At 43.5% G+C, this 25,221-nt stretch overlaps 2 protein-coding genes across 2 annotated transcripts in view; both read left to right on the top strand.

The window, feature by feature from the left end:
* The window catches only part of LOC308315825 (membrane-associated guanylate kinase, WW and PDZ domain-containing protein 3-like), a 163,222-nt gene extending 144,988 nt beyond the window's left edge, over positions 1-18,234 (top strand). Inside the window, exons 15-21 of the mRNA XM_080764007.1 lie at positions 1,832-2,065; positions 3,015-3,200; positions 3,811-3,904; positions 10,305-10,407; positions 11,599-11,736; positions 12,082-12,220; positions 14,140-18,234. Coding sequence (XP_080620133.1) covers positions 1,832-2,065; positions 3,015-3,200; positions 3,811-3,904; positions 10,305-10,407; positions 11,599-11,736; positions 12,082-12,220; positions 14,140-15,104 — 1,859 coding nt within the window. The 3' untranslated portion in view covers positions 15,105-18,234. The remainder of the gene's footprint in view (positions 1-1,831; positions 2,066-3,014; positions 3,201-3,810; positions 3,905-10,304; positions 10,408-11,598; positions 11,737-12,081; positions 12,221-14,139) is intronic.
* Positions 18,235-18,712: 478 nt separating this feature from the next.
* Positions 18,713-24,639, top strand: LOC308314998 (lysine-specific demethylase 9-like; the record flags this gene model as incomplete). Its single annotated transcript, XM_080762822.1, has 7 exons — positions 18,713-19,358; positions 20,045-20,712; positions 21,883-22,020; positions 22,410-22,552; positions 22,798-22,968; positions 23,095-23,203; positions 24,068-24,639. The coding sequence occupies 7 exons, from the start codon at positions 18,713-18,715 to the stop codon at positions 24,608-24,610; spliced, it is 2,418 nt and encodes an 805-aa protein (XP_080618948.1). The 3' UTR covers positions 24,611-24,639.
* Between the last annotated feature and the right edge of the window lie 582 nt (positions 24,640-25,221).

Here is a 25,221-nt window from a genome sequence, read left to right as displayed (position 1 = left end):
ATACACTGCACACACAATCTGGGAACCCTCTGCTGTTTGTTATCTTTTAATTTACCTCTGGGGGCATAGCTAGCCTGGGCACCATTCCATTTTGGGTTCATGAACCGGTCGGGAGCGGATGATATCGCTACGTCATGTTGTAGTATTGTTTTGTAGTCTGCAATCTCCCGGGAACTTCCTTTTCCCTCAAACCGATTATTTATCGTTTTATTGTTATTCTTCCGGTTTGAGGGAAAAGGAAGTTCCGTTTGATTGTTCCTGCCTGATGACTACAAAACAATACTACAACGATATCATCCGCTCCCGACCGGATCATAATACGTATGACACTTTTGGAACAGAGACCAGGCTTTCCTCCCGAGGTGGAAAGCCTGGTGAGGCGAGGTTAGGGCATAGCTGGGGTCGCACTTGTAAAGATTTGGCTTTTGGTGGCTAGTTTTTGAATATTGGCGTGGCGTTAGGTATGGGTATAATCATTTAAAAAAGCTGTGCAAACGTATTGGGAGCGCCCCCCTAGTGGTCTGTTTACACAGACTCAAATATTATTAGACACTTATCGGTATGGTTGAAAACCTGAATAATTGATAAAAGAGATTTTACAATGGATTCTGTGACTATAGGGTGTGCTAAATAACGTACTAAAATTTTAGGAAAAACGGAACAATACAACCAGAAAGGCATCGTTTTCAAGAAGGCTAAAATGAGCTAAAATGCCTATAAACTGGGATGTAAAAAAATCATAACAATTATGCACTTGGTAACTACTTTTTGAATTTTGGCATGGTGTTAGGTATGGGCATAAGGTTTTCAAAAACCATCGCAAACTAATTTGGCTCGCCCCCTAGTGGTCAGCCCTCAGCCCTCCACTTCCTGTGTTTTCATCCCCACTATCCACTCTGAATGGCCTTGCTGACAGATTTGGTAGCCCAGCACAGAATCTGTTCTTGAGGCCTGGGCCGTGGCTCAGCGGTCCAGGCACCTTGGCTGGTAATCCAGTCTGGCAGTGTGCCGCGGGTTCGACTCCCGATCCCGACGGCCTTTACTGCATGTCACCCCCCCATCTCTCTCCCGATTTCCTGTCAGCATCCTTTTTTTCCCCTCAATAAAAAATATAAAATAAAGAAAAAAAACATTAAAAAAAAAAAAAAACTGTTCTTGAGAGATTACTGCACACTAAATGGATCCGTTACTTACCGATGATACTAATAATGTCATCGGTAAGTAACACCTTTACACCAAGGAAGTAGGGAAGCAAGCCTGAAAGTAGGAAGAGTTATTCTGTGTGCATAATGCATATAGCCCAATGACTGGGTTGTCTTTGGTTTTGGACATACAAGTTTTCCACTTGAAAACGAGGAATGACACCTTCACTGGGTGACTGCAGTACATATTGCAGCAAAAAAAAAAAAAAAAAAAGTTTACTAAACAGAGATTGTTTGTTTGTCTCTGATTGGAGTTGAGATAGACCAGCCAGCCAGTAGTGTTGATGTACATCTCAAAGGATAGAGTAAAAAAGAAATAAATCTGAATTTTCTATTTCAGCAGCACCAACCCCTGCTTAACGCAGCCTTGTTTACAACCACGAATAACAATTCCACAAATAGTGTACAAGCATTTTCTGAAATGACGTTGGATGTGATGTATGGTAAACAACCTTCCTGATCATGTTGCAGAAGTCTATTTTTTTCCAAAACTGCACCTTGATTCACTGGGGGGCACCCACTGCCGCTATAAGAACTTTCCAGACTGACAAAATGGTGTCATTTCCCACTGATAACTTATATTTAATATTCCCTCCTGTGGTCATCCTGTGTTGTCATAATTATATCAGATTGCAGTGGAGAGCAGGAGGGCGGTCCGCAGCCCGCCCCCCCGCAGGTGGCTTCTGTCCTGGTCAACGGCTCTCCAAAGGCGCCTCGCATCGAGGGGCTGGCCGGCACCACCACCGCCGGCCAGCCGGCCCAGCCCTGTCGGCCGGCGTGCTTCGATGTCACCCTGCAGCGTAAAGAAACCGAGGGCTTCGGCTTTGTCATCCTCACGTCCAAGAACAAGCCGCCACCTGGTGGTAAGATATAAAGAAAGAGACGTCACTTCTCTTGTCCACTGTGACTGTCACACATTGAGCCTTTTTTTGAGTGGTGCAACCACTCCTACAACCAGCAATATCCGTGTACCTGTTTACCTGTGTACCTGTGTGAGAGAGAGAGGGGGGGGGGGGGGGGGGTTTAACAACTCAACTTATGCAATTAGATAGCATTTTATGTAGTCATAGCACTAGTGTACAGTATACACGTAATTTCATTAAATAGATATTCCACAGTTCGACGGATGTCAGGTTCTTAGCTTACATAATACGTATGATTCCTATGTACTTGATGTATTACATGATTACATGATTATGGATTAAGAGCGTCTGCTAAATTGTAAACTGAATGCAGGTCAGACATACCGTATGCAACCAAGCTAGTCATCGAGCAAAAACATTAAAGGAGAATTCCATGCTAGAATGCTTTCTTATCTTTCTTACCTTTCTTTGTAGTTGTTACGTCCCCACCAAAGAGGTCCAGGTGTTTTTTTGTGCAAAAACTCCTTATTGGCTATTTTCACTATCATAAGCCCTCAATGAATTGCATTGCATTGAATGGGAATTGAATGGGGCTATGGGGTGTTATGCTTATGCTAGTTCGCTTATTTCCATCGAAAGAAGTAGTAAAGTGTGCCGCTTGGGATATTATTTACATTATGAAGAGAGGATATATACAAAGAAATTATAATTTTGAGCGATGGAAATAAGCGAATTAGCACAACACCCCATAGCCCCATTCAATTCCCATTCAATTCAATGCAATTAATTTAGGGCTTATGGTAGGGGAAATAGCCAATAAGGAACTTTTGCACAAAATAACACCTGGACCTCTTTGGTGGGGACGTAACAACTACAAAGAAAGGTAAGAAAGCCTTTTAGTATGGAATTCTCCTTTAAGTTGAAATGTGTCTTGTTTTCTCTACGGCAGTTATCCCACACAAGATTGGCCGGATCATCGAGGGCAGTCCTACGGACCGCACGGGGCAGATGAAGGTGGGAGACCGCATCTCCGCCGTGAACGACCAGTCCATCATGGAGCTTTCCCACAACGACATAGTCCAGCTCATCAAAGAGGCCGGCACCTCGGTCACGCTCACCGTGGTCCCTGAAGACGGTACGTTGATGCGTGGGAAGGGTCCGGTCCCGTTGACTTCCGGAATGTTGTAGGAGTGAGATACGTTAAATAAAAAAAAGTATTCTGAAAGAATATATATTCAAAGATTTGTGCCGCATTTTCATGATTTTTCAAAAATAGCAGATCTACAAGCTCATAGCGCGCCACCGAGTGGCGCGCTATGAGCTTGTAGATCTGCTATTTTTCAATAGCTAAATAATGCTTAGTTAAAGGCTAATTTGTAGTGTTATAGGCAAAAAGGTTTCAAAAAAGAATTGTGGATCTAGGGGCTTGTAGCTCCACATTTAAGTACAAAGATTATGTGGTTAAATGATTAATTGGTGTATAATAAAAAAACATGCTTAACGATTGATTATTCATTGAATGAATAAGCCATAGTTTCTAGATAAAACTCCACATCACTTCATTGTGTTGGGGTGGGGGGGGGGGAAGAAATCAATGAAGCCATTGGATATTGTACTGTACTGTGGTGTGTGACTGGTGTCCCATTGTGGATTGCAAGACAAACCGGTGCTCCTGTGTTCTTCTATCCTTGAAATGTTTGGACATCCTTGGAATGTTTGGTGTGTTTATATTGTGTTTGGAACAGAGACCGGTCCTCCATCCGGAACCAGTTCAGCCAAGCAGAGCCCGTCGTCACAACACAGAGCTGTTGGCCAGCAGCCCCCCAGCCATCCGGACAGGTAGAGGGGCTATGCACGCACGCACGCACGCACACACACACACGCACGCACGCACGCAGGCAGGCAGGCAGGCAGGCAGGCCACATAATAGAGGTAAATTCACTGGTATATACCAGCACCTCCTGTTTATCAGACTGAAAGTGAGTTGAGTTGGAGACCGTCGTTGAGCCATAAATTAGTCCACCGGTCGAAACAGAGTCTGGTTTTCTTCTTCCACCACTGCTTTCCCTCGTTACGAGTGGTGGAAGAAGTACTCAATTTCTTTTTTTTGCTAAAGTAAAAGTAGCAATACCAAAATGTAGAAATAAAATACACTGTTAAAAGTCCTGACTGTATTAAACATTTAATTTGAGTAAAAGTATTGGAATCAAAACTTAAGTGAAAGGGACCCCCCCCACCCCACCCACACACACACACACACGCACGCGCACGCGCACGCGCGCTCGCAAACACACACACACACACACACACACACACACACACACACACACACACACACACACACACACACACACACACACACACACACACACACAAAAGGAACAAGAAAAGACAAGTGAGCTTGTAGATCCTAGGGTTTAAGTTTAGGCCTGACGTTGAACATTTAAAAAATGTCTTCTAAATCCTGAACGTTTTTTAAAATACCTATGTTTCTATGTCAGTGGTGCATTTCATGTCAAGGACCCCAAAAATGATATGTAATTGGCCACCAACCACCATCTGAAAAATATGTTTTTCCAGGAACCCTCCCAGAAGCAAAGATTTGAGTTAAAACTGTTTGCTCTGAAAGAATATATTCAAACATTTTCACGATTTTAAAAAAAATAGCTCGTAGTGCGGCACTCGCCGCGCTATGAGCTTGTAGATCTGCTATTTTTCAACAGCTAAAGTATAACAACAATGAAACACCAAAAGGGGTTCCCGCCCCAAAATGGGTTATTATAAATTAAGCAACTAGTAAATAAATCTGTCCAGATAATTGTAGTGAAGTGAAAAGTCGAATACTTTCCTCTGAGATGTAGTGAAATAGAATTAAGTAAAGTCAAAGTGGCTCAAAGTTTTACTCAAGTACAGTACTTGAGTGACTTTCTACCCGGCTCATTAGAACGCTGCTCTCCTCACATACAGAAAGCATAGGATAAAATGTCTCATGTCTCATTAGAACGCTGCTCTCCTCACATACAGAAAGCATAGGATAAAATGTCTCATGTCTCATTAGAACACTGCTCTCCTCACATACAGAAAGCATAGGATAAAATATCTCATGTCTCATTAGAACGCTGCTCTCCTCACATACAGAAAGCATAGGATAAAATGTCTCATGTCTCATTAGAACGCTGCTCTCCTCACATACAGAAAGCATAGGATAAAATGTCTCATGTCTCATTAGAACGCTGCTCTCCTCACATACAGAAAGCATAGGATAAGATGTCCTGCTCATTAGAACGCTGCTCTCCTCACATGCAGAAAGCATAGGATAAAATGTCTCATGTCTCATTAGAACGCTGCTCTCCTCACATACAGAAAGCATAGGATAAGATGTCCTGCTCATTAGAACGCTGCTCTCCTCACATGCAGAAAGCATAGGATAAAATGTCTCATGTCTCATTAGAACGCTGCTCTCCTCACATACAGAAAGCATAGGATAAAATGTCTCATGTCTCATTAGAACGCTGCTCTCCTCACATACAGAAAGCATAGGATAAAATGTCTCATGTCTCATTAGAACACTGCTCTCCTCACATACAGAAAGCATAGGATAAAATGTCTCATGTCTCATTAGAACACTGCTCTCCTCACATACAGAAAGCATAGGATAAAATGTCTCATGTCTCATTAGAACACTGCTCTCCTCACATACAGAAAGCATAGGATAAGATGTCTCATGTCTCATTAGAACGCTGCTCTCCTCACATACAGAAAGCATAGGATAAAATGTCTCATGTCTCATTAGAACGCTGCTCTCCTCACATGCAGAAAGCATAGGATAAAATGTCTCATGTCTCATTAGAACGCTGCTCTCCTCACATACAGAAAGCATAGGATAAGATGTCCTGCTCATTAGAACACTGCTCTCCTCACATACAGAAAGCATAGGATAAGATGTCCTGCTCATTAGAACGCTGCTCTCCTCACATGCAGAAAGCATAGGATAAAATGTCTCATGTCTCATTAGAACGCTGCTCTCCTCACATACAGAAAGCATAGGATAAAATGTCTCATGTCTCATTAGAACACTGCTCTCCTCACATACAGAAAGCATAGGATAAAATATCCCATGCAGCCGCAGCCCCGTGGAGATCCACGGATTATTGGAGTCTCACTTTACGCTTTGATCTTCCTCTTCAAACGAGATCACCTGTGTCAGGACTGTTAAGCCTAATTTATCGTCCGCCGCACGACGGTGTGTTTTGCGAACAGAAAATAACAGAGCAATAAGCTCACAACGACGCATAGCTTAGCATCCGTGACGCATTGTAAACTTGTAGGTTGGCTATTTCCGACACTCGAACGGAGTAAGAATCAGACTTGTGTACTGTGTTTCTGCGGATACAAATCTTCCTTTCTTGTCTGTTTCGTCGCTCTCAATCAACAACATCTGCACCTCCTTTTTCTATTGTTTTCTGATTATATTTTATTCTATGATTTCATAATTCATTCGATAATTTCGTCCGTCTTTATTTAAGGCACGTTGTGACTTTGTTTTTGAGTGCTATAATGTTTATTATAGTTTGTTATGATTCGTATTTTGTACTTAACACATTTTGGGCGGGAACCCTTTTGGTGTTAGCATCATGTTATGCTTTAGCTATTGAAAAATAGCAGATCTACAAGCTCATAGCGCACCACCAAGTGGCACGCTACGAGTTTGTAGGTCTGCTATTTTTGAAAAATCTCGGGTCAGAATGGGTTAATTAATGTTCTCGCTATTACGTTTATTGTCGTTGTTATATAATCCTTAACATGTGGCGTGACGTCAATTCTGTCATCTCGCCTGCATGGTGAAGTATGTGAACTCGTCTCTGCACCAGTGGCTGCTAAGGAAGGCGCGGCCTCTTTTGATAGTGTGGCGAGCCACTGGCGATGCAGATAAGTTCCCACAAAGGCCTTGTAATGAGCTCTGTGAAGCATTAAAGTATGCCCCAGCTGTCTGCCAGTGAACCGTAAAGGCAACGCGGTGCTTTGAAAGGATTTAACGCCGACTGCTCACACTGTATAATGAGAGCTATGAGACAGAGCCCTGATGTTGTAATGAAGCCAGTTCAATTGGAGGCATCCTAATGGAAAGGGACACGAAAGGCCGTCTGTGAAGCGTCACCTACTATTAAGGGTGCAACAGTTAATCGAAGTAATCAATTTAATCGATTTGTAAAAATGAGAATGTACTGTATATGAACCTTTTTATTGAAAAGGATATCCCCTTGAGTTGTGTCATCTCGTTTGAGGGTTGAGTTGTATCATCTCGTTTTCGAGGGGGTCCAACAGAAAGTACAGTAGACAGAACAATACAACAAATACATACATGCATATATACATAAACAAGTAAAAAACACATAACGCTCTCCTGAAACTGGCCCACTCCCACCCCACCTGATCACCCACAGAATAACAGACTTCATGCATCAATGTACTGTACTCTAAAAGCTAATGAACAGACTACAGACCATTACATACATGGACATGCGATATCTTGCACTAACATACTTAACCCATTTAGACCTACGTTTGATTCTACAAAATGTCTTCTGAATCCTGACCGTTTTCTGAAAAACCTATGTTTCTATGTCAGTGGTTCTCAATATTTCATGTCAAGGACCCCCAGAATTATATGTATTTGGCCGCCGACCCCCATCTGAAAATATGTTGTTCCAGGGACCCCCCAGAAGCAAAGATTTGAGTTAATGTTCGCTCTGAAAGAATATATTCAAAGATTTGCGTCACATCTTCACAATTTTTCAAAAATAGCAGACCTACAAGTTCATATGAGCTTGTAGATCTGCTATTTTTCAATAGCTAACAGTATAACATAATCCTTAAAACACCAAAAGGGGCCCAGAATGGCTTAAATAAATATACAAAATACAAACATGCACCTTGGATGTTAAATCACAGTATATTCACAGGATGGTTTATAAGAGACAGAGAAAACGAGGCATTTCGATATTTGTTAATCAATTCCAATAAAAAAGAGAGACATAAAAAAGACAAAATACCAAAGAAAACATGCTTCAAGATTATTTGATAAACCAAAAAAGTAATTTGTTTTAAACTAATTGAACGTTGCAGCCCTACTTACTGGGACACAGAAATCCATGTTTTTCATGCTGAAAGAACTTTAAGGCCCCAGTTTTTTCTAATGTCCAAATTGTTCAATTACCCCTGTTTAATGGCAAGAACATTAATGCCCCTTTTTGACTAAAATATGCATGCTTCCAGTTTCTGAGGCAAAATGTAATAGTCCATTCATAGAGCTGGAGGAAGTCATTAGCCAGTCATTACGGATAGCCAGTGGCATTTGGTGTAAAGTACATTACTTTTTCAAAATGTCATATCTGAAATAGTCTCTGAAACAACCCAATCTTCTTACAGATAATCTTAAAGACCAACCCCTCCTTTTTTCACAGGAGAAGATTTTGTTAAAACCCCTTTTACGGTACCTTTTTATACCTTTTTTTTGGTACCTTCTATAAACAGAACCCTGGCCCTAACCTGGGAAGTACAGTATCAGTGCCATGCTCGACCCATCAACCTACACAGGGCTATTAGGTACATTAGGACCTAATGATTAGGTCACTGGTTCTCAACACCGGGACCACCAGGTGTACAAACCCTTACAGGGCTGCAGCTGTGGGTGTTGTCCTGGATAAGTCCTTTAAGACTCATGCGGCAATACCTCGCTCCTGTAGGTTTGCACTTTACAACATTCGATTACAGTCTCAACCCAGGAGACTGGCTAACTCCTTATCCAGGCCTCAGTTATTACGACTACTGTAACTCCCTCTTTACTGGCCTCCTGGCGTTCTCACTTCAGTCTCTTCAAATGATACAGAATGCTGCCGTAGTACAGCATAGTCATCCAACAGCACAAAACATAAAATGTCTTCCCCCCCCCCCCCCTTTTGCTCCCGGTTGCTGCCTGTACTGAATACAAAACACTGACCAAAGGCATGGCATAATAACGCTCACTTAGATCAGCTAACACAGTGATGATGACCGAGCCCTCCCTAAAACACCATGGACAACCTTCCACACATTCTAAACTCGTCTCCCTCCTGGCTCCCAATCTGTGTAATAAACTCCCCATTGTCTCATTATGTCTCCTAATTGTCTGCCGTAATGAAGACTGACCTTCAGACTCCACTAGTACCTATAGTACACTACCTGTACGGTTTTAGCCACATTTTCTTTTGATTGATGCTAGCGACTGACATAATTGACCACAAAATCTGTGGTCAATAATGTCCGTCGCTAGCATAAATCGAAAGATTAATGTTAAGAATGGGATTTAGATCACTTGTTAAGAAAGGGATTTAGATAGCATGTTATTTTTTAGACAGACGCTAGGGTCATTGTTTACCTGGTATCTATCTTGTAGTTTAAATGTACAATAATGTTATTTAGATATGATGTTGTTTATCTTATAGTTGTCTATCTTATAGTTTCAATGTACAGAATGTTATTTTGATAGCATGTTGTTTTTAGACAGATGCTAGGTTAATTGCTTATCTGGTATACTAGTTTCTTGATGCACTACATTGCTATGTGATTATTGTAACTTATCTGCTAATTGCCTAAATGGTAACTTGAGAGTGTACAAATTGAACCAAATTGATCATTTGGTTCCATTTACACTCGGGGTTAAATGAACACTGAGGATCTTTACGGTGTAGAATTTAGAGAGGGTCCAATCTACACTGTACAGTAGATGGGAGGGGGGGGGGTCATCCTTAAAATTAAAAGGGTTTAGAATCACAGCATTAGGTAAAGGTGTCTGCTAAGAAGTATTGTCATATTCTAGTAGGGTCAAATAACGGTTTCTACTGTGTTTTTATATTTTTTTAAAACATAAATTATGTTTATTGATTTTCTTGACAGCATAATAAGTAATTTCAAAACAATGATTCACATATATTTTCCCCCCACATCCCAATGGCAGCACAAATACAAACAAAATCTTCCAAGAAACATCAGGAAATGTTTTGACAACAACAAATACAGGAAAAAAAAAAAAAAAAAAAAAAACCTATTACACAAACAAACAAACAAAGAAATGCACAATGTCCGTCACAGTTCCCTACCCCCACTCCACAGCTGACTACTCCAATTACTGGTTTCTACTTTTGGTTCTGCTGCGATATGTGATTGTACTGTTACTGTATGTATATGTGTGTTGGGGCAGGAATGGCGAGTCGGATGATAAGAAGGAGGGTGTCGGCTGGCCAGAGCTGAAATCTCTCCCAGCTGGAGAGGGAGGAGAACTTATCAGCTCGGGCCCAAAACAGGTGATGAGAAAGTTAAACTCGGCTTGTTCTCACAGTTACATGTACACACTGTATGTGGCAGACGCTTTTCTTACAATGAATGCTCAAAGGGTGTGCAACTGATATTTTCCACTTAGAATTTGTGTTAGTGTTATAACAACTGTTTATTATAACAACTGTTTATTATAACAGGGGTAGTACGGGTACTGTATGCATGTCTGTCTCTCCAGGTCGTTTTACATTTCTTGTCATTCATGTCCTCACTGTATTCCATTACTAGCTATTATGTTTTTACAGAAAATACAGTTTCAGGCTGGTGATAACATCCAATCAGAAGAGTGAGGACACAGGCTGATCAAATTAAATTGGAAGTGATGAAACAAAATAATAACGAGAAAACAAATTGAAACACGCCCACGGAACACTGTAACGTTGAAGCTGATAATGAACAGTTCTCTCTCTCGATTGGATAAAACGTGTATCCTTACTTGAAAACGTATTTTCTGTTTACCAAAGAGCTGGAGAGATGGGGAAGACTGCTGTTGAACTGAACAAACACTCTGAATATCAAACTTTTTACACAAATATATCACTTACATCTCCTGTATTGTTATTTTTTTCTGCTCTTCCTTTTCAACAAACTCCCGACTTGTGTAAAAAGTCCCCACTATTATAACTTAATAGTGTCCACAACTATTATAACTTCATATGGTTGTCTCCGTGTCGACAGGGCTGTTTTATAACTATTATAACTTCATATGGTTGTCTCTGTGTCGACAGGGCTGTTTTATAACTATAACTATTATAACTTCATTATGGTTGTCTCCGTGTCGACAGGGCTGTTTTATAACTATTGTAACTTCATATGGTTGTCTCCGTGTCGACAGGCCTGTTTTATAACTATAACTATTATAACTTCATATGGTTGTCTCCGTGTCGACAGGCCTGTTTTATAACTATAACTATTATAACTTCATTATGGTTGTCTCCGTGTCGACAGGGCTGTTTTATAACTATTATAACTTCATATGGTTGTCTCTGTGTCGACAGGGTTGTTTTATAACTATAACTATTATAACTTCATATGGTTGTCTCCGTGTCGACAGGCCTGTTTTATAACTATTATAACTTCATATGGTTGTCTCTGTGTCGACAGGGCTGTTTTATAACTATAACTATTATAACTTCATATGGTTGTCTCCGTGTCGACAGGGCTGTTTTGTGGTGGAGCTGGAACGCAGCCAGCGTGGCTTTGGGTTCAGCCTGAGGGGCGGGAAAGAGTACAACATGGGCCTGTTCATCCTACGACTAGCCGAGGAGGGACCTGCTCTCAAAGATGGCAGGATACATGTAAGTCATTCAACTGCCTCAACGTCTGCCTGGCATCTGTGCCAGTGGTGGTACAGTAATGAAGTTTACTTCAATACTGTACGTAGGTACAGTATAAACACAAACAAACATTGAAGACAAAAGTGAGGACGGAAAAGTGAGGACGCAAATTGTGATTACATCCGGCCGGATGTTATGATGATATGAGCCCCTCGCTTCACACGGGTGTGATTCTTTGAGTATCTGTACACACTTAACACAATACTGTAGCTCTGTGTTCTGGTTGGTGCGAAAGGGGTGTTTTCTTATATGAATTGTTAATTTGCATTTACCGCAGTTATAATACACTTTACCTCCGTGTCACAGGTCGGAGATCAGATCGTGGAGATCAACGGCGAGGCCACCCAGGGCATCACGCACACACGGGCCATCGAGCTGATCCAAGCAGGGGGCACCAAAGTTCATCTGCTGCTCCGACCCGGCCTGGGCTTGGTCCCCGACCACAGTGCGTGCACACTTGAGAGCGACATGCATGCACACACGCACGCACACACACAGTACTGGCAGCAGTGCAATTGGACACACCGTATAGAGGTTTAACACAGTAGACTATTTAGCAGTAGCACACACATCATACAGATGTAGAAGCTTTGGTATGAATATGCTTGACTTTCTTTATTCTTCTCATGCATGTGTTGCAAAGCCTCTGCTACTCTCTCTCTCTCTCTCTCTCTCTCTCTCTCTCTCTCTGTCTCTCCCTCTCACTACCGTGCTTTCAGTGTCTCGCCTTCCCAGCACTGCTCTCTATTTCTGTTTCTTTATTTCTTCCTCCTATAGGTCTGAACTCTTCCTCCACCCTGTGCTTCTACATGAAACCAGATCATCACTAAAGGGCCTCACTGCTTTTCTTGGTCTGTCCCTAATAACCTCGGTAAACCTTGTCCTACTTTTTGCCTTTGTCCTCTCCTGTTTTAAACTATAGCGATTCACCTCCCAAGATTCAGCTCCTCCTGACTATGTCCCAAATAAGTCCCTATTAATTAAGTCCTATGGTGTCATGGTCTTGGCATATCATCACAGAACTGTAGAGGGCTGTGGAACAAAGCAGTGACTCCTAGGACAATAAACAGACCTGCATGAGCGCTGGAAGCCTTTAGAGGCCCAGGGGTTCATTTTTAAATTATTATTAGTAAACCCACCCTGCCACTGAGCACACAAACGCCTCATCCCGAGGCAAAGAACAATAAAGATTGAGACATTGGCGAAAACCCCGTAACTAGATATTGATCAGCGAGTGACAAATGGTTACAAGGATACGCATGTGCATTCACTGGCCCCAAACCGAAGATAATTTTTTTCTATGAGTTGTTACTCATAGAAATAGAGAAGCTCATTCCAGACCCCACTAAGTCCATTCACCCTTCGCTCTCTTTCTCTGATTCTCTGCTGCATTCTTCTGCTCTTAATCATTAATTATGTTAATTAATCATTCTTCTGCTCTTAATCACGGCCGTGCAATTCTTATCAACATTAGGACATTGAAATGTCACTGCTGGGTGAAAGTGTAGTTTCCATTGAGACTGAATGACATTATGGCATTTTCAATATTTCTTTCCAATTTCATAATGTTATAGTATGATATTTGAGATTGATTTTGTTTATGTTATATAATAATAGATATATATATATATATATATATATATATATATATATATATATATATATATATTAGACTTTTTTATGTAAAATAGCAACCTTTATAAGTCAACACAATTAACCATTGTCAGGTTAAACATTGACAGTATTTAACCAGTTAAACCCTGTACTCGACTGGAGACCCCCAGGGGTCAATACTTTTTTCCATCTGCAGATAAATAGCTGATCTACAAGCTCACAACATGGTTTCAGAATAATTGATTTTCACATGAATTGGCACCCCTACTTTTTGCAGGCAGCGATAGGTCATTTCTTAGTCATGTTTGATCAAGCATGTTTTTTGTGTCGTCTTGGACCATTCTGTGATGCATATGATACCTAATTAAAGTTTAGGAAGTGCCCACTCCATTTTCCTGTGTGCTTGTTGGTAGATTTTGCAGATTATTTTATATTTTGGTATGAGATTGTGTGTTTGAGTAGTTTGACAAATGTTTATTCTGAACCAAGGCGTTTTGCACGCTTATCACATTGTTTTGTATAACCTAGTGAAACAAGATGTGAGACCACATTACAGCCCAAAATAAACATTATTTTGTTTTAAGTGATGTTTGTTTGATTTTGGATCATGTTAGAGCTGCCGATAATTTCCAAAACCATGTGTTCAGTTTAATTTGACAAACGTTCAACATTTGAATACCGATCCGTGTTATAAGAGCTGTGTAATGGTTTTCATTCTCCTCATTACTCTCCCGATACCTGTTTTTGCAGGTTCAAAGGACAAAGTAACCATCCCGACCTCAAGCTTTCCCAGACTCTCTGCATCCGACGAGCAGTCGTCTCTGGCCTCGCCGTGCTCCGTCACCCTCTCTGCCTCCGAGCGGTCTCCGTCCTCCCCCAACAACACCACTGCCCCCGACGAGTCCCCCGCCGCGGGCCAGGCCGCCCGGGCGAGAGGACAGCACTCTCATCAGCACCATAAGCGTCCCACCAGCCCCGACACCCTGGACAGAAAAGCCCTCCACAAAAAGAGCGATTCCAGCCCGTCGCACAAAGACAAGCCCGCCAGTCCCAAGAGAGCGACTGAGAGGCGGCCTGATCAGGCCGAGCGATCCCAGAGCCCCAGGAAGACAGACCGAGGCCACGGTGGGTCCCAAGAGGACATGAGCAAGGAGAGAAGGCCCCACGGACAAAGAGACCACTCCTCTAGCCCTAAGAAGAGCTCCAAGAGGCAACAAGACCCGACTGCGGCTAAGAGCCTCGATGAGCCTCAGAGCCCCCGGCGCCCGGGGGGCCAGCAGCCCAGCTCCGCCCCCCCCGGTGAAGGGAGAGACGACGACGATGCGGCCCCCCACCGGCAGGAAAGGGGGACCTTAGAGAGAGGAGACGCGACCAGGGGAACCAACGAACGGCGCAAGAGAGACAAAGGGGCCGAGCGAGAGGCGGAGCCCCAGAGTAGAGCCCCCCAATCCCAGACTAACCCGGCGAGGGCGGGGTCCGACGCGGATCACGCCACCCTGAGCCGGAGGGGCAGGAGAGAGAAGGACGGAGAGGACGCGAGAGAGACGGGAAACCACGGCGGATCGAGTGAAGAGGTCGACAAAAAGGACCCCAGGGGATCCAGTGGTAGCATCCACGACCCGGGCTGCAACGGCATTAAGAAGGCTTCCATCACCCCCGGGCCATGGAAAGTCCCCAGCTCAGCCAAGATCCAGTCCCAGGTTGAGAGGAACTAAATACGCACCCACTCATCCATTATGGAACGGAAGCGGAAGCCTCCGAAGCATGGTGGTGTCATGGAATGAAACAAATGAATACTTTTTTGAGACTTGGAAGATGAATAACAATAACATCACTGTGTAACCCACGGCTACATTTGCTTCGCATCGTTTACCAGTGACTTTCTTTCCACCCTCTGCCTCATATCAAGTCGGTTGGCACCGGGCTCTTTGTCGGATCCGACGAGCATATTTGTACGTGCTATTTGTACGTGTGTCTGTTTGTCTGTCTGTCTGTCTGTCTGTCTGTCTGTCTGTCTGTCTGTCTGTCTGTCTGTCTGTCTGTCTGTCTGTCTGTCTGTCTGTGTTTGCATAGAGGGGTGGGTTTGGGTCTGATTTTGGACATGGCAGTGAAGTCTCTTGTCCTCATTGTGCCAATCGGAGACTCCGGCTTTAAATGAAGGTGCACTGTATCACTCTCACTGTGAGACTCTTTGTAGGCGATGACACAAAAAAAATCATCTCTCTCTCTCTCTCTGCTAGCTTCAATGAAGGATCCTGTGTTTTATTTGTCAGTCTGAAAGTTTAAAAAGCCGTCTAGATCCACACAGAAATCACCCGGCTTCTCCTGTTGGGGAATATTCCATTGTTTTGTCACTGAATGTCTGAGGTTATGGTGACCACCCCCCCTAAATCAGTGGTTCTTAAAACAGAGGCCCTTTTTAATTTAAAAATGTTTGAAAAATGTGGGATACTTTGGAAACATTTTAACTACTTACATTGGGGGTCCCTGGCAGAGAATACGTTTAGATGAGGGTCCAAAAACATACATTTGGGAATCCCTGAGCTGTGAACTGTGAGTGTGTGAGTGTGTTTGCACACATTTAAAGAATCATGCTGTTCTCATCTTTACAGTTTTGCTTTGCAGTGGGTGTTGGACTACCTTGGAGCTTTACAAGAACCAATCAGATCAGAAGACCAGACACTTGTGGTTAGACTTCTATTGTTTGTTATTATGCGTGTTTATAATGAAGTATAATGTAATTTATTGAAATTATATGACCAAGAAATACTTAAAGTATGCATTATCCACACGGACTCATTTATGCCTCCATGTGGTGAATAAATAGAAACAGAATGTGTACATCTGCATCCTCATCGTGGACATTCGTCTACTATTATACCGTATATTGCATCATCATTCAAATGTGTGTAATGTTCTCAACAAGAACAAATGTCCACTGCTATTTCTCAACTCAACAAGTATACATTATTAACCAGTGTTATGCAAGTCTATAGCAAATGAACGAGCCTGTTCTTTTGTTGATGCATAACGTTGCTGTCAGGCAGAAACCTTGTATATTCGCCTGCGTTTCAATGGATCCAATGTATTTACCACTTTGTCACAAGCTCTTGTTAATACTTTTCATTGGTTAAATATTTATATACAAACCCACAGACAGACTTAACCCATTCAGGCCTGACGTCAAAATAAAGAAAACGTTCGCTCTGAAAGAATATATACATCAAAGATTTGTGCCGCATTTTCACGATTTTTCAAAAATAGCAGACCTACAAGCTCTGCATGTCATAAGCAAAAAGATAATTTAGAAACTTTGCCAAATCTTTCAATTTTTTTTAAAAGATAAGCATATCCACAAGCTCACAACGCATCACAATGCGACACATGGTGAGCTTGTAGATCTTCTATTCCTTCTGCTTTTGCGTGACGCTGTCATGACACAGAAGGGCATTCATTTACTAAAAGAATAAACATAAAAACATTAAATATGAAGATAACAGGGTTTCTTCCTGACAGCAATGATAAACCATACATTCTATTTCTATTCATCCATGGTCTGTCCACAGTTCCACAAGCCTATTCCATCCTGTAATGTTGTCTACTGTATCTTAGGTCCTCTCACTCCTCTGGCTGGCTGTGTGTGTGTATGTATACCAACCCAATGGTAGGCCTATGTATTTTAGACATCGCTGTAGCTTTGACTGTACTTAATCTGATTTGTACAGTATATTATAATTTAACAAAGTGATCTATACATAGAGGTCTAATTTAGCTGAGTTGGATTATCTAATCTGATCTGTATTAAATTAGATCTTTGCCTTGAATTTATTAAAAACAAACATTTGCATTTTATATGAAGTTAGTTTTGGCACAATCTATTTTCTTTCCCTCATACTAATATCCAAATCTATTTTGATCAGAGTTGCTATTTATCCATGAATACATTTGTGTTGTTTGCCTTTGTTAACCTTCACTTATGTCTGTCACACTTTTAATAATGTAAATAAATCCACTTTTCCAAAGAGTCCTGGTTAGGTTTTCACATGAATGGGGAAATTAATAATATGGTCACCAAGATACTGTAGGATATGTGGTCCTAAATTTAGGTTTTAGCAATATTTTATTAAAACAAAATGAATAGGTTAGATCAAAAACTGCTGTTCAGGCAAAGTTCATGCAGTTCTGAAAATGTGTAGACTTTCTCAGGAGCGAATGCATCCGGCAGGGGCGCTAGTGAACACTTTACAGTTTATACCAGTCCCGCAGCACCCATCATCACATCTGTTGTCTCTCTGCTACTGTGGACAGTGTGGAGTACAGAGACACCTAGTGGTTTATATACAGTACTGCATGTCTGCTCATTTGGGAGCTTGACTTGTGGAAATCACTGTTGTTACAACAATACTGGCAAGTGGCAACCCATATAAACATAAATGTATAAATTGCGTTAACCGTTACAGCCATGTCTAATATATGTTAGGATGGATGGGCGGACGGACGGACGGACGGACACATATACCTGTCTCAGTCTGAAAGACCTCATACTAATAACTGTCTAGTGTCTATCTTAAAGTTTATGTGATAGGCTACCGTTTTATTACCGTTCCTGCCATCATTATTGTCTCTGTGATACTGTGGCCTTGCATTGCTTCTACATAAAACGCCTATTCACATTATTGTAGTTTGTAAATGTTTATAAATTGTACAGCAAATGTATAAATATTTGCCTTCATTCAGAAAAGAAAATATATAAATCCTCTGTAAATCGTTTCATTATTTTTTTAAGTATACAAGGAAAATTATATAACTGCGGTGAAAGGAAATAATCTGGTCATGGCATCCTGTTCATGCACTGATAAATAAACGTTTACTGAATAAACTGCCCTTGTGTTTCTTTATTTCTTTTAACATTTTTGTGAATTTATGGAAATTGGTTCCAAATAGTCCTAAAAGCATCTTTATTTGGAGATTTTTTTTTCTTCAAAAGTACGATGTATTATTATTAATGAATAATTAATATTTTAACCATATAAAGTGCTATAAAGGAGCTATAACGGGTGTAACGTCGTTCATTTTTATAAACATGACGTCGTCAGCTGTAAGAGCTGGATGCGTGCAGGGCCGCACGCGCTCACTAACATAAACTACAACTCCCAGGTACATCCCGCTGTTGTGCGCATGCGCATACACAGCGACGTGCTAAAAACTACAAACAACGGCAATACAGACTACAATTGCTCACCGACTTGCGCAGTGGGAATTCAGCGGCGTTTTTTGAGCTAGACCTTTAAATATAACTGTACTGTGTAGCCTACGTGCAAAGATGGCAGCTCAAGTCGACTTGGTCCATGCGAAAGTACAAGTGAAGACAGGGGACAGCCTAGACAAATTAATCAAAGAGAAGAAAAAGAAGAGGAAAAGGGACCTGTCACCGCAAGCGGACAAGCGCGAGCGTTCGGCTAAAGACGCCAAGAAACTGAAGCTACATCTCCCGATTCTTCCCCCCCACCACCACCATCATCACCATCACGCTCAGCAGCGGACGCACCAGCCGCATCAACAACAGCCGCAAAAACCCCAGCCTCGCAGCAGCTCCGAAAGACCCGCTGACATGATGCCGCCTCACCACAATAAAAGACCCGCTGACATGCCGCCTCACCACAATAAGCACCACCACAACCAACAGCACCACCGTCACACAGTCACTCTCACAAACGGCCCAAGGAGGGACCTGCAGCCGGCCTCGGCTCAGGCTCACGCTCCGAGGATCAAGGTACCTCCGGACCAGAAGAGGCGAGCGGTGCCCCCCGCCGCGGCACCTGCCCTCTTCACCTTTACGCCTCTCAAAGTGGTGAAGGCCAAGACACAGGATTACAAAGAAAAGCACAGAGATGCAGATCTCAAACTCAAGCCAAAGAAGGAAAATACAGAGGCAAATGTGAAATGTGTGGAACCGAAGAAAAGGAAGGGTGAGCTATTCACCCCCTATATTTCTATACTTTATTCACGTTTTACCTTTTTTATAACCGTATATTCTTCTTATTGTTTTTGCATAGAAGTGTATATTTGTATGTTTTTGAGGGGCCCCTCCTCACAGGTTTAATGTTTGTCTTTAGTTCAATGTTTGTTTTGTAAACGCCATTGACAATGAAGGGAAAATGTAGTCATAATGTGCCTCATTAGTCAAATTGTCTCTTTATTGATAAGGACGTTTAATGTTTGTTTGTGTTGGCACCGTTTGTTTCATATCACCATTACATCACCTAATCAACATGAGTTAGACTTTAATATATTAGCGCCCCTGCGCCCCTCACTTCACACGGGTGTGATTTTTAAATCTTCTGATGAATTGAAAATGGAGGGCCCTTATGTAAACCCCGATGTAGACCCTTATGTAAACAAGTCTTTAATAGTAGGCCTACAGCTTACATTATGGGAGACTGGCAGATCAAGTCCTTCAATTCATTAATATATTATGTTGTCAGACTATCAATAGACAATATTGTGTACAATATTGTTTACACTGTTTTAGTTTTTTCCTGTTCTTGCATAAAACATTACCATGGGACAGTGCCTTAATTGGGGTGCCTATTCCTTTCCTCTCCAACTCAAAACCCCTTTTCTCTCTTGTCTTAACCCGTTCCTATATACGCAGAGCCCAGGCCCCATGACGAAAATGTCAAGTCCCTCACTCTGGAGGAATACCTCCTCCTGAAGAAGAAGAATAAGAAGAAGAAGAGGCATCGCGAGGACGAACACGATGGCAAGAAGAAGGTCCGGCGCCTGCATCACAAGGAAGTGCAAACCGTGTGCGCTGTGTGTCCGGGAGCGGCCCTCGCCATGCGCCCTGACCCCACCAGGTCAGGCGGTGTGGTGAAACAGGAGCCGGGCACCACCGTGGACCGCCGCTCCTACCTCCACCACCACCATGCGCCTAAAGTGGGACACGGCCCCTTCCTCTCCCACCAGGACCACTACATCCGCAGCTCCTGCCTCCAGACGGGCACCTGGCACGGGCGCTTCATACACGAAGAGAGGCAGGCCAACGGCGGGGCGCTGGTTCTGCACGCCTATTCCGACAAGCTGGCCTGCCTGAGGTCCGCGGACCTGGAGTGCTTCTCCCGCCAGTTCCTGGAGCTGGCTTTCGCGGAGAAGCCCAGAGGCGCGGCCCGCTATGCCCTGGCGGTGGTGCACGGAGCGGCCTCCTACCTGCCGGACTTCCTGGATTACTTTGCTTTCAACTTCCCCAACACGCCGGTCAAGATGGAGATCCTGGGCAAGAAGGACATTGAGACCACCACTATTGCAAACTTCCACACTCAGGTACGGTATGTGTGAAGGAAGTCATCGTTGCATGGCATGCCTATAGACGAATGTGCAGAGCCGTGTCCATGCAATCTTAATGTGACACCTCACAGGGGGCACGGGGGCACAGTTGGTAGTGCTGTCGTCTCACAGTTAGAAGGTCCTGGGTTCGATTCCCGCTCGGGACACTGTGGGCGCTGGCGGCGTGTTTCCTCCTCCGCGTCGTCAGTGCCCATACCCGAGGCGGGGTTGGCGAAAGGGCCTTTCTGTGTGGAATTTGCATGTTCTCCCCGTGTCCCCTAGGTAGGTACCCTCACAAAAAACATGCAGTAATCCTGGTCTCTAAACTGCCTCCCCCTGGCCAGCCGGGGCGCCTGATGGAGGGGAAAGGAACTGGCGCTTCCACGCGCTACGTCCAACCAGGGAAACTCCCCCCTGTCAGGTGTAAAGGAGCAACTTGGACACTAAGGCATGAAGGAAGCATGAGTTCAAGTCCGTTGCTCTCCCCATGTCCCCCATATATGGGGACTAGGTTGGTGGAGGGTGTGTAGAGCCCAGGATCACATTAGATAATAACACAGGGGTGAAAATGGGTTACACAATCGTGGGATAAAAATTATAAAGAAATGTGACACCTCACGACCACAGCTACTGTATGATTGCACCCAGGGCAGCCTGTGTGGATTTGTCTATAAACCACAGCACAGCTTAATGTCAGGGACCAGATATAGTAGTGGGACTGGAGCACTGCACAATCCCCCAAGATCAGGTTCATATAGTGTCATTCCGTTGTTATTTATCCGGCAGATTATTTATTTATTTATTTTACACTTGAAACACACTTTCAATCCCAACCCCCCAAATAAATTTCAAGAAATAAAAACAAATTACAATTTATTTTTCTTTTATGCTACCACTATATTTTGCATATGGTGGTCACGACATTTACATATCTTTTATCTCTTTGGTATGTTCGTATGGGTGTGTCACATATATTGTCATATTATTTGATTTACTGTATACCCTGAAATCTTGAATAGACAAAACTGTGAAAAAAACAAATTCAGATTCAGATAATTTCATAAAATAATTACCAAATATCCAAGAAATGCCATTCATTCGGGAAAAAAATAAGTAGCCATGAAACACAGAGTTCTCTGAAAGCTGACTTCTTTCCTCTGTGGGCAGGTGAGCCGTACCTACTGTTCAGGGACATACCGGGCTGGACCCATGAGACAGATCAGCCTGGTCGGTGCACTGGCGGAGGAGGTGGGCGACTTTTTCCCAGAGTTCCTGGACATGCTGGAGGAGTCACCTTTTCTCAAGGTCAGGCTTCTTACCATGTGTATTACTATTACTGACGGGCTGCAGCTGGGCAGTACCAGGGAGGACATATCAGACAGGCCACAGGTTTTCAAAGTGTTGGCCACAAGGGGGTGCTGGGGGGCAAAGGAATGGGAAAAATGTGTTATATAAATTCTCTCTCTCTCTCTCTCTCTCTCTCTCTCTCTCTCCCTCTCTACACACAATTCAAATCATAAGATTATTATTATTATAATGTGTGTGTGTGTGTGTGTGTGTGTGTGTGTGTGTGTGTGTGTGTGTGTGTGTGTGTGTGTGTGTGTGTGTGTGTGTGTGTGTGTGTGTGTGTGTGTGTGTGTGTGCGTGTGCGTGTGCGTGTGCGCGTGCGTGCGTGCGTGTGTGCATGTTCTCAGAATACTCTCCCATGGGGAAGCATGTCGAGCCTCAAGCTGGACTGTCGCTCTCAAAGTGACGATGGACCCATCATGTGGGTCAGGCCAGGGGAGCAGATGATACCCACTGCAGACATGCCCATGTCTCCCTTCAAACGAAGCAGGTATACAGTCCTTCAAAGAATATGCATGTTTTTCTTTCTGTGAAGGATTGTAAAAAAACAGAGACGTACAGTATGGTGCTGACTGCTGAGTAACAGCAGAGTTTGCCCCAAGGCTGACCTGTCAGTTCTACCATAACTGAAAGAGTAGTAACCTTGCCTATACGATAGGCAAGGTTACTACTCTTTCAGTTATGGAAGCATAATTAAAGGCCTTTTCCTCTGTCTCCTCTCTTTTTTCAACTAAGGTCCATGAACAAGGTAAAAAATCTCCACTACCTGCCGCGGGCCAGTGAACCCAGAGAGGTTCTCTTTGAGGACCGGACCAAGGCCCACGCCGACCACGTAGGTCAGAGCTTCGACTGGCAGAGCACCGCTGCTGTAGGCGTACTGAAGGCGGTGCAGTTTGGAGAGCGCCTGTGAGTGTCTTGAAGCATTAAACAATGTCACTGTGGAGATTCCCAGTGAAAAGTGCTGAGGATTGACTGGAGTGATGTGCGAGTTACTGTGCGTGACTACTTCTTTTTTTTCCCTCCCTCCGACAGGAGCGAGCGACCACGGATAACCAAAGACGTAGTGTGTTTCCATGCTGAAGACTTCAATGATGTAGTACAGAGGTTGCAGCTGGATATCTATGAGCCCCCAGTGTCTCAGGTAACAGCCAGAAATTAGAGTACTTTAAACCCATTTTGGGCGGGAACCCCTTTTGGTGTTAGCATTATGTTATGCTTTAGCTATTGGAAAAATAGCAGATCTACAAGCTCATAGCGCGCCACCGAGTGGCGCACCCAGGTCAAAATGGGTTAAGGCCCTGACGCACCAAGGCAAAATCTTCTGAAAAGCTGTCAGCATGTGACCAACAACCGCCCAGTGATAGTTAGTTGTCCATTAGCGTGGCGTTCCCCTGACTGATCGTGCTGAATCGATGGCGGACCTTGTCGGTGAGGAGAGAGATCTCCGTTTGGCGGTTCAGCCTGAGCAAAGAGTATGGGAAGATACAATTATGGAAGTAGGCAGTAAGCCAACGACGGATCAAAAGCAGGCACAGAGATGCAATATTGTTTCAAATGTAGAAGGGAGTTCCAACCGTGCCTGCTGCATCTCAGAAGCCTCTAGCCTATAGCAGGCCAGTCTGCTGCATCTCAGAAGCCTCTAGCCTATAGCAGGCCAGTCTGCTGCATCTCAGAAGCCTCTAGCCTATAGCAGGCCAGTCTGCTGCATCTCAGAAGCCTCTAGCCTATAGCAGGCCAGTCTGCTGCATCTCAGAAGCCTCTAGCCTATAGCAGGCCAGTCTGCTGCATCTCAGAAGCCTCTAGCCTATAGCAGGCCAGTCTGCTGCATCTCAGAAGCCTCTAGCCTATAGCAGGCCAGTCTGCTGCATCTTGTTTCATGTATGTATGTACCGTGTGTGTGTGTGTGTGTGTGTAATGTGTTTTGTGGTGATCCCAGTAAGGCTTGCTGATTGCCATGGCATCAGCTAATGGGGATCCTTTTCAAATAAAACAAATCTCCTCACAGTGTGTTCAGTGGGTAGACGACGCCAAACTAAACCAGCTGAGGAGGGAGGGAATCCGCTACGTCCGTGTTCAGCTCTGCGATGACGACATCTACTTCATCCCCAGGAACGTCATCCACCAGTTCAAGACCGTGTCTGCCGTCTGTAGCCTGGCCTGGCATATCCGCCTCAAACAGTATCATCCAGAGGAGAAGGAGGACGAAGAACCGAGGCCTGACGACCGGGACCCCATCTCGGACCACTTCTCGCCCAGGCACGACGCCACCGCAGCGCCCCGTGCACACCCGCGGGCAGGCAACGTCAAAGGAGGCGTGGCTGAGACGGAGGAACCGGTGTTCCAGAGGCCAGCGACTCCTCGCCGGGAGCCTCAGCCCGCAGCTCCTCGGCCCTCCATGTCTGCTCACTTGGTCCCACCTTACCAGGAGCTTCAGTCTCCTTTAACAGCAGCCCGGTCTGCGTGCACAGTTCCAACTCTAGAGCATAGCCTTCCGCAAGGCCTCATTCATCCTGGACCCTACCGTCCCTCCATTCATCGCCATGTATAATGCTCATCACGATGTACAGATTTACATGAGCCTTCTTTACCTTCGCTCTCTTTGTGTATATCTATTTATCTTTCTCCTTGACACTCCTGCTGTGGTAGGAGCTTATTTAAGAAGACTGCAAATATCTGTGTCAAACGGGAAGCACCATTTAGCTTCCTCTTATAAATTATTATTCAGCCAAAGTGCATAATTTGAATGGACTATATGACTGGTTTCGATATGATTTTGTATTTGGTAGAACCTAGCTAGACTGGAATTCTCGACTGTCTTTTGCTGTCAAATCTAATTGCGTCGACTAAATCTTGTAAAGTACAGACAGATACAACCCCACGTGTTAAAGAGACGAGATTTGTGTTAATATTCTAAGCTCGGCAATTTCTAAGCTCAGCAATGGTGAAATTCTCTTTCAAGGAAGACAGAATCCAGGTTTCCTTGGTGGCTAGAGTTCTGTGGATTGTGGGGGATTTTTAACATGTTTGATACATCAGCCTAATCTTTGAGCTGTACAGTCTCATTAGTTGACAACCATTCCAACCAATCAGTAAATACGATATACACATTTTCATATATGATGATTGATTGAATATAAAAGTCAAGTCAATGTGGTCTTT

The sequence above is a fragment of the Protomyctophum bolini genome, assembly GCF_963924005.1.
Source record: "Protomyctophum bolini genome assembly, chromosome: 5".
Taxonomy (NCBI): domain Eukaryota; kingdom Metazoa; phylum Chordata; class Actinopteri; order Myctophiformes; family Myctophidae; genus Protomyctophum; species Protomyctophum bolini.
Note: the sequence above shows the minus strand (reverse complement) of the source record. Positions and strands in the feature narration are given on the sequence as shown.